This window comes from Sylvia atricapilla, chromosome 6, assembly GCF_009819655.1.
Source record: "Sylvia atricapilla isolate bSylAtr1 chromosome 6, bSylAtr1.pri, whole genome shotgun sequence".
Lineage (NCBI taxonomy): Eukaryota > Metazoa > Chordata > Aves > Passeriformes > Sylviidae > Sylvia > Sylvia atricapilla.
This window is the reverse complement of record NC_089145.1, coordinates 57267351-57282001: the sequence shown is the minus strand read 5'-3', so window position 1 is coordinate 57282001 and position 14651 is coordinate 57267351. Positions and strand designations below refer to the sequence as shown.

The 14651-nt window shown below is 53.0% G+C and overlaps 1 protein-coding gene across 2 annotated transcripts; it reads left to right on the top strand.

The window, feature by feature from the left end:
• The first annotated feature begins 8438 nt into the window (after window positions 1–8438).
• Window positions 8439–14402, top strand: EIF2B2 (eukaryotic translation initiation factor 2B subunit beta). Of its 2 annotated transcripts, XM_066322036.1 has the most exons (8): window positions 8439–8612; window positions 9199–9319; window positions 9866–10014; window positions 10723–10886; window positions 11149–11244; window positions 12146–12283; window positions 12958–13024; window positions 13909–14402. In XM_066322036.1, exons 1-8 carry the CDS (start codon window positions 8450–8452, stop codon window positions 14064–14066), a joined length of 1056 nt encoding a protein of 351 aa, XP_066178133.1. In that variant the 5' UTR covers window positions 8439–8449; the 3' UTR covers window positions 14067–14402. The 2 variants fall into 2 exon arrangements, with proteins under 2 accessions (XP_066178133.1, XP_066178134.1); XM_066322037.1 differs by lacking the exon at window positions 12958–13024.
• Window positions 14403–14651: the final 249 nt, after the last annotated feature.

The following is a 14651-nucleotide window of genomic DNA, read 5'->3' as shown; positions in this document are numbered from 1 at the left end:
CTGCTGGAGCAGGGCCTGGCAAATTAGCGTGGAGATGCTGCAGAGATAAGCACACAGAAAATCCCAGCCCCACCGCGGGGAGGGTGTGCTGCAGTTCATCACTCAGCAGCACAGCACCGACTCAGCAGCTGCTGGGGGCTGCTGTGGCGGCGTTCAGTGTCTGTTCATACTCCTTCTCCTGGCCGGGCAGCAAAGAGCAGGTAACATCCCTAATGTGACGAGTGGAGCATGCCTATGCTCTCCCTCTGCCACCCCACAGACCGTCCTGGGCCAAGGGGACCCCCTCCCCACTTCCCCAGGGATGGTTGTGAGATGGGGTGAAGAGAGCATTTCCTCCCATCCGAGAGCAGAGGCTGCTCTGAGCAGCAGCTGCTGCCAACTCACTGGACAGACAGAATCCTGTTATTGTAAAGACCGTGACCACACGGGGCCTCATGCCTGTCCTTGCAGGAAGGTCCCTTGGGGCCACCTCTCAGACACAAGGCCAGCCTCTGGCGCTGGAGCAAAGGGCTCTCCCCCAGGAGCTGTGTGGCTGGGGAGATCAGCCCTTAATTGCTGAGTGCAGTCCTGTTCCTGGTCTGAAGCTATTTCCTCAGAGGCCTTGGGCAGAGTTTACATTCCTGGGATGAGCATCCACTTTCTAGGCAGTGTGGAACAGAGACAGGAGAAGAGAAATAATATTTGGACACCGGTAACCTGTGATCAGCAACATCCTCCTGCATATGGGAGAAACATCAAGCTGGCTGGGGTCACAGTTGCTCGCTTTGCCCTCTGCCATGCTCCTCCCTGGGGGGCCAAATCTGCCCTTCCCCAGCTGCAGGACGGGGCTGGAGGTCGATGCTATAAATGCACCAGCATGTCCCTCACACCGCCTCCCACTCGGCTCTGGGGAGCAGAGTTACGCACTTTGGGAATAAGGGACAGAGGAAGCTCAAGGAACCAGCCAGGGATGTAAGGCAAATCGAGACATTTCCTTAAAGAGCAAATGCCTCCCCTGCAGTGAGCCCTGTGCAGTGGCTGCGGACTGAGAGCATCACCTCGAATGTGCCATTGCCTGCCCGTGCCACCTCCCTGCCCTGCTCACAGAGCTGAGGAAGGGGGTGAGTGGGGAAATGATGGTGTGTCCTTGCTGTGGGTGAGCCCTGGCTGTCAAGTGGGCTGGCACCCAGCTGCAAGCATGCCATGGAACAGCCCTGCTGCGGAACAGGGTCACCTCCATGACTCCTACACCTTCAGGGAGAGGGGCAAGAGAAGAGCCCCTGGCTGCCCATGAGCACTGAAGAAGCCCAGAGCAAGCAGCTGCTCTTCCCTACAAAACCCCACCCTGCTCACTGCAGGCAAGGTCCCTCTTAAATAATCTTTTGCATAAAACAGCCCCATTTCAGCGTCAAAGTTCTCTCATGGGCACCTTATCCCCTGTAAAATCCCACCTTTGGCATCTCACATGGAAAGAACAAAACAAAGACTTGTCCCTGCATCGTTCTTAAGCTGACAGTAGCCAGGACCCCCTGTGTCACCCCTGAAGCCCTCAGAGAACACCTCTGAAATCCTCAGGGCATTATTTTTGTTCTGCTTCTATTTAGGACACTGGACTCAGTCTCACCAAAGCTATAGGCTTCTACCAAGGGAATGCCAAACCGTCCATGATCCAGTGCCTGGCACAGTCACCGTCTTGTGTTTGACCCCAGTAGGCAAGAACCCCTCCAGCAGCTCCCTGTGTCCTTCACTGTGACGGGACTCCTGAGGTCTCAGCAGCATGAGAATGTAGGGCACTGGGCTCCTCACACCTGCCTGTCATCTCAGAGCCCCCATGTCTCATCCTCACTGTTTCATTTGATTGCTTTCTCTGGTTCTATTGATCTCTTCTTAAAGAGTCTCCTAAGCTCCACTACCAGTGAGCCAGTCCATAACTAGCACTGAGATAAACCAGATAAATCATCTGCAGTTTGTGTTTCCACCGTGAGAATGAGGATGGGAATGGCCTGGCTGGGGCATCCCCAGCTCCAGCCTGTTGGCACAGAGGGAACCCAGGCCTCTTTCTCAGAAGACTGCCGCTGACTTCTGAGAAATGCAGGGTTCTCCAGCGCCCTTGCAGGCAAGCAGAACTGCCCCACTGAACAGCCAGCGTTACTCCTCAAGGAAACAGCTTGCAAACAACCTGCCTGGAGCACCTGGGCCCTGAAGGACTCCTCAGAGCCGTGCTGCAGCAGCTCCAGCTCTGAGATGCCCTGGGCAGCACATCCCCTGTCCCTGGCGGCTGGCTGCGGTGGCGTCAGCGCCTCTCCCAGCCCAGGTGCGCAGGGGCTGTGTTTGCTGAGGGGCAGGCTGACAATAGGGGGAAATGGGCCGGGCCCTGCACCCCAATGCTGGTGGCTCAGAGCCCCGGCCACCGCTGCCCGCGGAAGCGTCCGGCCTTAGTCAGCCCCGGCCGCACGTGGCAGGAACTCTGCTGTTTGTTTTGGTTCCTGGGCAGGGGAGCTCAGCCTCCCTGGGGACCCACAACCGAAATCGCGGGCACCTGACAGTCCAGCCCCGTACCTGGGGACATCAGGGGCTGGTCCCCACGGGTCACAGGCACTGCAGGCTTGCCGAGGTCAGACATGAGTTTTGGGGGGGGCAGGGGATGAGCACCAGGACCTCCTGAGAGCACTCCAGGCAGAGAACCCGGACAAGGGGAATCCTTGGCAAGCCTGGGTACTGCTCTCAGACAGAAATCCCTCATCAGGGCAGGGATGACACTACCAAGGATGTCCCTGAGACTGCCAGACCCAAGCCCTGGGAAGCCGTGGCCCTCTTCCAGCCAGTGTTCCAGGAACAGATCAACACTGGCAGACCCAGTGCCACTCAGCTTGGCGCTCAGTGGCCAGTGGCTGGGCAGCCCCACGCTGCAGGGACTGACCAGGCCACGGGTGTTTGCAGAAGAGCACAGTCCTGGAGCAGGGTGAGGCACTGGAGAGCCACACCACAGCCCCAAGCATACGTGGGCACCGACAGGTAAGCGTTCTGTCAGCACACACAGTTACTGTGCCAAAACAACAGCCCCACACACACGAAGTGCCGAGAGACCGGAGCAGAAAGCAGAGACACGGTAACCACAGCACAGCTCACCCTGCTCTGTCTGAGCTCCTCTCCTGAAGACCTGGGTGGGAGCTGCGTCTTCAAGTCCCAGAAAGCCTGCAGGAATTTCTCTCCAGCAGCTGTAGAGTGCTGTGCTTGGGAAAAACAAGGCTGAGGGCAGGATGGACTGGTGCAGCAGTGTGCATGACCTTCTGTCAGCGGCAGAGACAGAACACCCTGGGCCCACACCGGCTGGAGACACAGGGTACAGCAACCGTGGGAGGGGTGAGATTCTCCCAGCAGGAGCAGAGCAGCCCTCTCCTCAGGAAAGAGACAGAGAAGAGACTTTTCCACCAGAGAACCAAGAATATTCTGCACATTTATCACATTTCATCCACCCTGGGGAAAGGGCAGTGAGCACTGAACAGAGAAGAGAGGCACAGAGGCACAAAGCAGCTGCTGCTCTGCTGCTTCTGCCCCTCGTCTCCAGCTTTCCCAGCCCAGCCGGTCGGTGGGCAGGGGCTGCCAGGCGCTTTTCTCCCCTGCCAAACTGGAACCCGATCCACGCCCAGCCCAGAGCTTCTGGCTGCTTATCATGTGGATGCAGTTCTCCTGCTTTTAGTTGTCATAATATTGACACAAAGTAAAATAATAGTGATGGCGAGACTCTGCCTGGCTCTGGAAGGTAAATAGGCAAGGAGACGGGGAGTAGCAGACTCCAGTATCGTGAGGGACAGGGCAGCAGCCAGGGCCGCCTCCAAGCTCTGCTCCTCAGCATCACTCCTGCTGATAAGGGGGGCACGTGGGATGCGGGCGGAGGGGGATGTCAGCCCCACAGCACACTCTCCCTGCTGGGGAGAGTGAACGTGTGTATCGGCAGGGCTTCATCCCACAGGCTTTCCTAGAATGTGGGTGGAGGAGTGGCTCATCTCTCCCTTTCCCTGAAACCTGGCAGCCGCTGAATAGCTGCCATCACCCGCAGCAGACAATGAGCAAAGCGAGCCCGGGGCCAGCTGCAGCGCCGGGAGCCCGTGAGCAGAGGAACTGCGGGGAGCTGGCTGGTGACCAGGAAGCAGCCCAGACTGCTGGTGTCACGGACCCCTTGGTCACCACAAAGCGTCGGGGCCGCACTTTGTCTTACTCCATGGGCCTGGCTTCCTGCAGCCACGCCAGGTTTGCTCCAGTTCTCTGAAGCCAGCCCAGAGGGATGAGCCACAAGCAGCACCTCCTCTGTGGCCCAGCCAGCCTGCTGTGCACTCTCAAAACGATGGCAGGGCCACGGCCAACATCTGCATGGTGCCACTGAGCTTTCTGAGCACTTGTGCCTTTGGTGGCAGCAAAATAGCCAACGCCTTTTAAGGGTATAAAGGTCCACTAATAGCAACGCTGAGGACAACAGCTCCCACCCAGCTCTGCAGCATGCTCCCTCATCCCTTGCGAGATCTTGTTTTCCTACATGACATGCAGTGACTTCCCACACTTCCCTCACCTCTTCCTGACCAGCCTGGCCTTTGAACCAGCTGCCTCCAGCTGCCTGCATCACGAGGGGAGACCTGGGCTACTGCCATAGAGGAATGAGCCGACGAGTGAGGCTCCACATCCAGGGCAGGCATTTAGACGCCAGCTTCCCATGCCTCTCCCAGGGGCTGGGAAGAGCGAGAGGCAGCCCAGCCCGAGCTGCTTCCACAACAAGCCCTAGAAAAACCTTCAGGCTTCCCAGCCTTGGTCTCTATTTTTAAGGCTCCTAAAAGGAGGGGGGAGCAAATTACAAACTTGCTGGCAGGAGAGATGGTCCCTGGGCCGGATTCAGAACCGCCTACTCATTTTCCATAGGGATTGTGGACTCCATTGGTACCGCAAGGGTCTGGCTATGGGCTTGCCCTGCCTGTGTGTGCTGTGCTGACGTGAGGATGACACAGCAGCCATTCTCCAAGGCAGAGACAAGCGCACGTACACGCAGGAGGCCAAGCCAGGAGCTGCACCAAATGCTTTGCTAACCTGAGGTACTGACTCCATCCTGTTATTCCCCTTAGCAATCCCTGCCTGTTTCCCCTTGGCCACCCAGGCAGTTATGGCAGCCAGGCTCTTGTGACGCTGTCCAGTTTAGGAGACAGTTGTTACCAGAGTCATCAGTGGAGACCAGCAGAACACGTGGCCTGGTACCTGCAGCGTCAGACGTGAATTTCAAGCATGCCAAAAGTGCCGATGACTCAGACTTCGTGTGCGTGCTCCTGAAAAGCCAGAGAGCTCAGCTCTACAGCTATTCACGTACCTACATTTGATCAGCAGCTGTTTGTTTGGGCTTTTTGTCTTCTTTCCCTGGAAGCTTGAGTTTTAAACATGCATTCCACACTCGGTTCAGCTCATCCTTTCCATCCCCTTCACTTACTAAGTGACCTACTTTCTCCCCTGTAGCACACAGAAAACACCGGTTTGGGCTCCCTTCAGCAGATTCATTCCTGCCTCTATGTCTGTGACTGCAAGAGCTTTGGCCTTGACTCGTTTTTGTCCCAGGCCTTTGAGCACGGGTTTTCCAAAGAGCAATCAGGTCACACCGAAGATACCTTAGTGCATCCTTCTCCTTAGTGCTTTGTGTTCCCCCCCCCCGCACCCACGCACTGTGACCTCCTTAATTCAGTCACTTGTGCTCAGCAAGTGGCTTAGGCACCCAGCAGTAATGCTGCTTCTTCCCATGTCACCCACCCAGCCTTCACAGTCCACATCGAGCTGAGAGCCTGCCCTGCTGCTCCTGCTGGGCCCTGGCTCAGCTGGCTCTCCTCTGCTGGATCCTTTTCCTTGCCTGTGCTAAGTGTGAGCAGCTCACTTTGCTTACCCGACTCCTGCAGATGAGTCCAATTACTAGAGTTCAGCAAACTGATTCCCCTCCCTGGCATTTTATCCAGCCCACTTATCCGCTGAGAGTTTCAAATCCAAACAGCCTCCCAGCACACGATGTTCCAGTGCTCCAGGCTCTACCCAGCCTCTGTCCTGCCTTGTCCTCCCTCACATGAGCACTTGGGGGCTGACATTCAGCCCGCAGGGATACAGAATTCCCTGGGTGGAGGAAAGCAGTGTCTCCAGCGGTCAGCCCTGATGGTACAGAGCAGGATACCGTCCTGACTGAGCTGGCAGCTCTCCAAGGAGGTGAGGCAGTTTTCAGCTCCTCTGCAGACCCATAAAATGTGCTGCCATGCTCGGCTGGCCAGCCCGTTCCCTGCTCAGCTCTTTTGTCCACATCACCAGCACTGTTTGCAGTTGTGTCACCTCCTTGCTTGCCTGTGCACCAGCCGGGAAGCTGCAGCCACCAACTCAGGGTACACCCGGGAAGGGAAGGAGGGTGGGCTGTGCAGGGGATAGTTCCCTGTGGCTGTGGCAATGAAGGGGGTCCTGCTCCTGAACACCCAGCAGCTGTGGACCACCAGGTGAGACTCCTTCCTGCTGAACAGGCTGCACCTCCCCAGCCCCATCACTTCTGCCACAGCCTGCAGGACAGTGGGATTCTAGCAGAGTACACCAGGGCACCAACATGCATCTTTCCTTGACCACTTGCCCTACACTCCCTCTGCTGTCTTTGCTGCCACCCCTCCTCCTCAACCCCTCCTTTTCAGTCCTGCTGGGCAGTCCTGGTCTGACTCACTGGGTCCTGACAGCAGTGCCTGGCTACGGCACTTAGACATCTCATAGCCACGGTCCCTCTGAGCTGCCTGGGGTTTGCCTCCCGGCTCTCCAGAGAGCCACAGGTTTTGGCTCAGCTCAGCTATGCAGAGCTAACAGCTCCTGAAATCCCCATTCAGAGGCTTTCATTCATGAAACACAAGGCAGCAGACCAAGTGCAGGACTCTGTCCCTCAAGGGACACCAGCCTGCCAGCAGCCTAAACTAGCTGTGGCAGCAGTGCCCGCCAGAAAGTGCCGTAGGGAAAAGAACAGAAACAGCACAAACGGGAAAAGCTCTGCAGCCTGGCAAAGCGCTGGGAAAAAAATGTCCTGCAATAGTTACTGGGACCAAAGCAGGGAATGTAAACAGCCCAGCATCCACAAGGAGGTCATAACCTCAGAGCCCGGTTTCCCTTCCTCTTCTCCATCCTGTCTAATCTCCAAGAGCTGCTCTGTTTACTAGCAAGATAAGTAAACAAACAAAGCCCCAACACAGTCATTTTTATTTTTCTGGCCAATCCACAGGTCCCAGTCCCTGGGTGCACATGTGGGAGCTGGTGTCTCTGCACACCAAGGCAGCTGGCACCCAGCACTGCAGGACTGGGCACAGCCAGCCTCCCCAGCCCTGCCTGTGAGTGGCTGTGCAGGGGGACAAAGAGGGAATGGGGTTTCCCTGCACAGACACAGAGCTGGGCAGATCTTGCTTCAGGGAGCCTCCAATTTATGCACTATGGAACAAAGCATATATCTAAACCTGGGAAGAAGGAGGAGACAAGGCAGCAGGGAACCAGGACGTGCCCAGTTGGCACAGTGTGGCCCAGCACAGTGGAGCCAAGAGCTGGGCAAACCCTGTCACTCTCTACTGACTTTCTCCAGGGGCAAAGGATGGGACAAGCTAATCACAGAGTGAAACTCTTCCATCCAGGGCTGCAGCACCCCTTATACACACCCAGCCAAACCCAGATGCGTGGCCTTTTGCCAGGCACTGGAGGGATGCAGTGAGCTTCCTTCCCCAGGCTGGGCTCTCTGGCTTCCAGGGACACAGGGACACTTGAGGAAGCAGGAGGAGAAGACGGGTATGGAAGGACTCTCAGTCCCCTGGCGCATTCGGGTGACAATCACCTGCAGTAAGTCCCCAGAGCCAGCACACCAGCTGTTGGTATTTTGCTGGGGCCCCAACAGTCTCTGGACAGGAGCTGGCTGTAGGGCGACTCCTAAGCCAACCAGACAAATGCAAAAAGATGTCATGAACATCCAAGGCCCTACAGGCCTCAGCATGAAGCACTGGAAGCTCCCAGCATAAATCTGTTTGCTTTTATTTCCTAATCTCAAACAACAGGACACAGAACAGACCGATAGAGCAAAGCAGTAGCGCAATGAGAATTATTCCATGGCTCCTGCCTGTTCCCAGGACACACTGCTCCAGGAACTAGACACAAAGGAGCTACATTCCTGCCTTATCCAGGGCCGGTTCTGGCTCTGCCAGCAAGAACAATTGGACTGCCAGGAACTGCGCCTTTCCCGACCCGTTTGATTTGGCTCCGAAGCCGCGGCGCACGGCGCGCTCCAAAGTAAACCCGTCCGTGCGCGCTCCCGCCGCGGCCCCGGGCACGGCCCGGCACCCGCCCACCCGCCGGACGCGCCTCTCATTGGCTGAGCCGCCGCCGGGGGGCGGGCACAGCTCGGCAGTCTCCGCCAATGGGGCGGCGGGAGGCCGGAAGCGGAAGTGCCGCCGCCATGCCGGGCGCCGCCGAGCGCGGCTCGGAGCTGTCCGAGCAGATCGAGGCCTTCGCGGCGCGGCTGCGGCGCGGCGGGGAGCGGCCGCGCTCCGAGGACACGGCGCGGCAGACGCTGTCGCTGCTGCGGAAGATCGTCGGGAACGGGCGATGGAGCCGCGCCGGTGAGGACCAGGCGGCGCGGGCAGCGCTTTCCTCGGGCGGGTGCGGCTCCCTCAGCGCCGGGGGCGAGGCGGCGGCGGGGCGAGTCGCGGGAGGGCAGTTTCACCCCGGTCGCGGCTGTCGGGTGCAGAGGGATCCGCAAAGCCGGGGCAGGCTCGATGCGGGGCCGCTGTGGCTCCCGGGAGCTGGGGCCTCGCTGGCAGCGACCGGCGGATTCCCGGTGCTCGTCCTGCCACGGCGGAGCCCTTCCCGGCCTGCTGTGCTCACGGGCGGCATTACCTGAGGAGCTGCCCTGCACCAGCCTTGCTCTCCCCTCAGCGGCGTCAGTCCGAGCACGGACCTTTCCAGCAGCACGAGGTTTTCTCTGTCAAAGGAAAGACCAAACGCGCTGCTGATTCTGTGTCGTGTCCAAGCGTTTCCGACTGGAAATCCCACCAGCGGAACAGGCTGCTTTGTGAGGGGCTCTCTGCTCTCCCGTCCCTGTTGTTTCTTGGTGCTGTGGTCTTTGTGCTGGAGCAGCTGCTGGCCCTGGGATGCTGACATGGGCTTGCTCTGGGCAGCGATAACCGAGACCCTCCCCTCTTTTAGGGGAGCTCATGGATCTGATCCGGACAGAGGGCCAGAGGATGACGGCAGCCCAGCCATCAGAGACAACAGTGGGCAACATGGTCCGCCGAGTATTAAAGGTCATTCGTGAGGAATATGGCAGGTAAAATGGCCCTCTTGCTCCCTGTATCTCTCTGAAAGCCCAGAAATGGCCTTTAAGTTGCTTCGGTAAACTCCTTTAGTTTCCATCACCCCCTTTTCCCACCTCTCCTAGAGAGGGATTCAGGGAGTTTAATGCCAAAGGAAACCCTGTTGTTTCCACTGTGGGTGATGACATTTCCTCTTTAGAAACCACTTGGTGTAAGTGTTGTGAGTGCATGAGAACAGTCTGTGCCCTGGCCTTGGGTGGTTCTGTCTGTCTGTACCCAGGGGGGTCCATCCCACTGGAGCAGTAGCCTCGAGCCTGCTCTGTGTCTGTGGACGGAAGTGTTTGCACATGACTTAAGAAGGCACTTTTTGGCAGAGATTTGGGTGGTTTTTTGTCAAGACAACTCTGGAAAGCTCTTTGGTGTGGCATGGTGTGCCACCTGTGGGTGGCTTTCCTTCCTGTCTCTTCACATCCAGGTGTGCCACACTGTGGGGACAGTGCTCGGCCTGGCTGTGGCCCTGTGCTCTTTCCTGAGACTGAAGAGGCCACTTCTCTCCACAGGCTTCACGGGCGCAGTGAGGAAAGCGACCAGCAAGAATCCCTGCACAAACTCCTGACTTCTGGGGGACTGAGCGAAGATTTCAGAACGCCTTACCCCTCCCTCAGAGCTAATGTTATTGAAGCTATTAATGAGATGCTAATTGAGCTAGGTATGGATGGGTCTGAGTTGCTCCTGAGTGAAGATTTTTATGGGGTGGGACTGATGTTTCCCCGTTCTCTAGGTGAAAATAAAACAGTAAGGATCTGGGAGGCTTAATCTGAAGGAACCAAGAGACTGAAGCCCTGTTGTGTTCAGGACTTAGTTTGAAGTCCTCTTTGGCTTTTGGGGAGATGGGTAGATTGTGGAAGAGGCAATATGGGGGGTTGTAGGCCTGCACTCTTGGTCTTCTGGGAAGTCTTGAGTCCTCTGAAGAAGAGTCTAAAATCCCTGTATGTGTAAACCTGACCCCTGTCACAAAGAACTGTGATACAGTTTTCATTTTTCTATGATACTTGTGACAAATCAGGCATCCCACCCACCCTCTGAGGCCCAAGTTGTCCCACTATTGAACTACAAAACTCTTGAAGTTATCGGGAGTAGTGCTGACACAATCCACTCCCCTCACAATGGATTTTTCAGTACAGCTATTTTTATATATGGGGAGGGTATAGCTAGGGAGCATGGGACATTCAAAGGGCCAGCTTCTTGCTTGCACTCCACTGACAAAAAGAACGGGGAGAAAAGCTGCTCCTGCTCTACCAGTGCTAATAACATTGCTTTAGTGAAAAATGATCTTGTTGGAGGACGCTCCTAGCAGCATAAAGTGTTGCTTTTGCTGCTAGGCTGCTTTTCCACCCACATCTTCCTTCTGTTCCAGAGGGCACCACTGATAACATTGCAATGCAGGCACTGGAGCACATCCACTCCAACGAGGTGATCATGACCATTGGCTACTCACGCACTGTTGAGGCCTTCCTGAAGGAAGCTGCTCGCAAGAGGAAGTTCCAGGTGATCGTGGCAGAGTGTGCACCCTTCTGCCAGGTAAGGCCTGGGCTGGCTGCATTATATTGTCTTACTGAAATATGGTGTCTGGAATCAAGGTGAACATTGTGAAAATTCCTCTGCAGCTGAGAGATTGGAGACAGCTCATTATCCTACCCCAGTATCCCTGAGTTGAAAGGCTGTGTTTAGGTTTTGTCACTTGGTATTTTTGCAGTTCAGACAAGAATTGAGTGCTGATACCTCTACAGTTGCACTGCAGGAGCTATGTCACAGCAACCAATTGGATTCTCCCTCTTTTTAGGGTCATGAAATGGCTGTTCGACTGTCCAAAGAGAATATTGAAACTACTGTCATGAGTGATGCAGCTATTTTTGCTGTCATGTCTCGAGTCAACAAGGTAAGGAGGGCTCCACTGGAGGAGGGAATTCATGGCAGGTTGGGTTCTTAGGCCTCTCAAATCAGCTGCAAGTTCTAGCAGTGATGGATGTGTTTCTTCACTGAAGACTCAAAATTGTAACAGTCCCTGTTCACTGCTGGGGTGGAGATTCAGTGTGGAACTCCAAGTCAGTATGATGATTGACTGAATGGTGGTAGGTTTTTCTGGCTTAGTGGCTACAGTTACAAGAGAGCCTCAAAGGATTAACCTCAGTTTTCAAAGGAGATAGAACAAAAAGCAGCTTTTCCAAAGGGAAGAAACACCCCTTTGCCTGAAACAGAAGATGACTGATGAAGGGAATCATTAAGTTTTGGTCTTGTTGAACAGACCTGTTCTGTACTGTTATAGAGATGAAAACTTGGCACCCCAAAGTGGGGAAAAAAAAAGTACTTGTAACATATTAAAATTCAGCCACATCAATTCTTATCTATATTTTGAGCTGCTTTATATTATTCCCTCAACCATAGCGCAAGGGAATTTTTGTAGTAAGTAGTCAAGTAACTTGTACAAAGCTTACTTTGTAGATTTGTAGAACAAGGACCACAGCCCAGTTTCTGCTTGGTGTTCCCCGCAGTAGGACATACATTTGTCTTCTGAAGTTCTCTGTTCTGGCCTCTCTATGCTGGAGTCATGCTCTTGTTAGCAAGGAACGTCTCAGTGTAGAGCCAGTGCCAGATGAAACAGATCAGGCATTCAGCTGCCCTGTAACTCCAGCTGCTGGCCGGCTGTACTGACACAGTCCTGCAACAGTGTGTCTTTACACAGTGCTTCTCCAGCTCATCTGTCAGGGGCTGAGCCAGGAAGCGTTCCTTCCCCACTTTGCTGTGGAACATGCTATCCTATTCTGATTTGCCCTTTTAAGGTCATCATTGGTACAAAGACAATCCTGGCCAATGGCGCCCTGATAGCCGTGAGTGGGACTCACACTCTGGCACTGGCAGCTAAGCACCACTCCACTCCACTCATCGTGTGTGCCCCCATGTTCAAGCTTTCACCACAGGTAAGTACAGCAGCTCTTCAGGACTGCACCTGCAGGGGCTTTTACTTGTGGGAGCTGAGGGTGGAGAGCATCATCTGTCCCAAGGCAAGGTCAGTAAATGCACCATCTCCCCCATCTAGTGCTGTTATTTCAGATAGGAGATCCTCACCCAAACCTGGCCCAGCTCAGGAGCTCCTTGAAGCACCATCCTCTGCCACATATGCACAGCAGTACAGTGGGTATAAGGATGTAGACCACTGCCTAGACTGATGAGACTGGCATTGCCATACTTATTTTTGCCCAGCCATGACAGATTTCAGTTTATACCATTAGTGTTGAAAGGCAGAGAATGTAGAATGAGATATTCAAAACTCTTTCTTACACTTAGTACTTTTTCAGTATTGGCCAGATGAAGTTGCAGACTGAGGAAGGGACTCCTCCAGTTGACTAGGCTTTGATAAGGGCAGCCATGTCATAGAGGGCTCTAAAAGCTTTGAAGAAAAACCTTTCACCTGTAAATGTTAGAGAGCTTCTAGACACGAGCACTATGTAATTATTGTCAACAGAATTAATATCATCACTTGGCAAGTCATCTTCCTCTGCATTAGTTCCTTCCATCAGTGCCAGGATCTGTTTTCACAGGGATAATCAGATAGGGTTTTTTTCCTGATCTTCCTGTACTCTTTCTCATATAGTTCCCTAATGAAGAAGATTCATTCCACAAGTTTGTGTCACCACAGGAAGTGCTGCCATTCACAGAAGGTACTGGTTATTCTTTATACATCTGGTCAAGTTGGTTCAGAGTATAATCTTTTTTTTTTTTTTTTTTTAAATCATATAAAAAATTAAACATCAGACTGTGTTATAACCCAAGACAGAAAATCGTTTTTTACTGTCTTTGACAGAAAACAGTGCTGTGAACCATCCAGTTTTATAACTGTGTATTATGTAAAGTAGAGAAAAAGGATTTCTTTTGAACACTGTCTTTGCAGTTTTGCTTCTGCTCTGAAACAGTGTTTTATTTTAGGATATTTAAGTGATAAGGATTCCAGGTAAGTAGCAGTTTCCTGTGGGACAGGGCAGATGCCCTTCTTTCCTATAACTTCTTGAAACTTTGTTATATGATACAGCCATTGAAGCAACAGTGTCTGTGTCATGGGCTTCCCACACAAGCACCATCTTTAGAAAGGCATCAGTGCCCAAGCACATTTTCAGTTAGCAAAGTCTCTTTCAAAGCCCCATTTCTATGTGCCAAAGACTTTTGAAATGAAGATAGCAGGTGTGGCACCGGAATTTAGTTTTGGCCTTTTGAGCATTTCTTTAAATAATATCTTTGGCAGTATCAGGATTTTTGTATTACATAGTGGTAGGGTTTTTTGGCAATTAGTCAGTCTACGTCAGAGGGGAATCTTGGGTTTCTGCCAACAAAAATGACCAGAAACAGAGTTTTGCCATTCATTCAAGATCGCTGTATACCTGTAATTCAATGACATCAATGAAGATGTTGGAAGGTATTCAGGATGTTCAAGTACTGACTTCAGGGTGGCATGTACATAGCCAGTTTGTTTAGGGACAAAGAAAGATGTGCAAAAGACTAGATGTACTTTGAGTTGCTTTGACTGATATTGCTGCTGTTCACTTCACAGGGGAGATCCTGGCAAAAATCAACGTTCACTGCCCAGTGTTTGACTACGTCCCTCCAGAGCTCATTACTCTCTTCATTTCCAACATCGGGGGTAATGCACCTTCCTACATCTACCGCCTCATGAGCGAGCTCTACCATCCAGATGACTATGAACTCTAATACTGTGAAGCACGTCACTATTCAAAACTCTTTTTATCTTTCTCTTTAGAAAGATACAACAGCTGATTAAAGTGTATGTTGAAAAGACAGGTTGCCGTGGGGAGCCAGTGGGGAAATTGCTCAGCAATATTTTTCCTACTCAAAAGCAAGAGAAGGCAGAGCTCTTGTACAGGTTTTTATCACTTGCTGTGTCAGAAACCATGTGGAGCTGCTAACCCACTTTATTATTAAATAGCAAGGCATATGTGTAACTCTGGGGCAGCTAAGCTGTTACTTCAAAGTATGCTGCAATAAAAGCTGTTTACAGTGATCTCACTGTTAAGCACATTTTCCATATGTAGTTGTTTTGTTTCTTTAACTAGCAGGACTTTTACCAGTGTAGTGAGCTGCCTGCACTTTCTGCATGAGGCAGTAGCAGGCTTTACAGTGTTTTCACATGTGAATGTGATAGGAGTAGAAATCCATCAACAGTTGCCTTCAAAAGGGATATTTAACTATTTAGTTATTTCTGTGGGGCTTGGTGGGGATTTAGAAATCTCTCACTCAAGAACACAAACTGCCAAATTAAGTGTTCCTTGATTCTAA

Excerpts from the sequence above, each read along its gene's own strand:
- EIF2B2 (XM_066322036.1), top strand. The coding sequence starts at position 8,450 with ATGCCGGGCGCCGCCGAGCGCGGCTCGGAGCTGTCCGAGCAGATCGAG. Across the intron at positions 8,613-9,198 it reads CGGGCGATGGAGCCGCGCCG|GGGAGCTCATGGATCTGATC; the intron begins GTGAGGACCAGG and ends CCCCTCTTTTAG. Across the intron at positions 9,320-9,865 it reads ATTCGTGAGGAATATGGCAG|GCTTCACGGGCGCAGTGAGG; the intron begins GTAAAATGGCCC and ends TTCTCTCCACAG.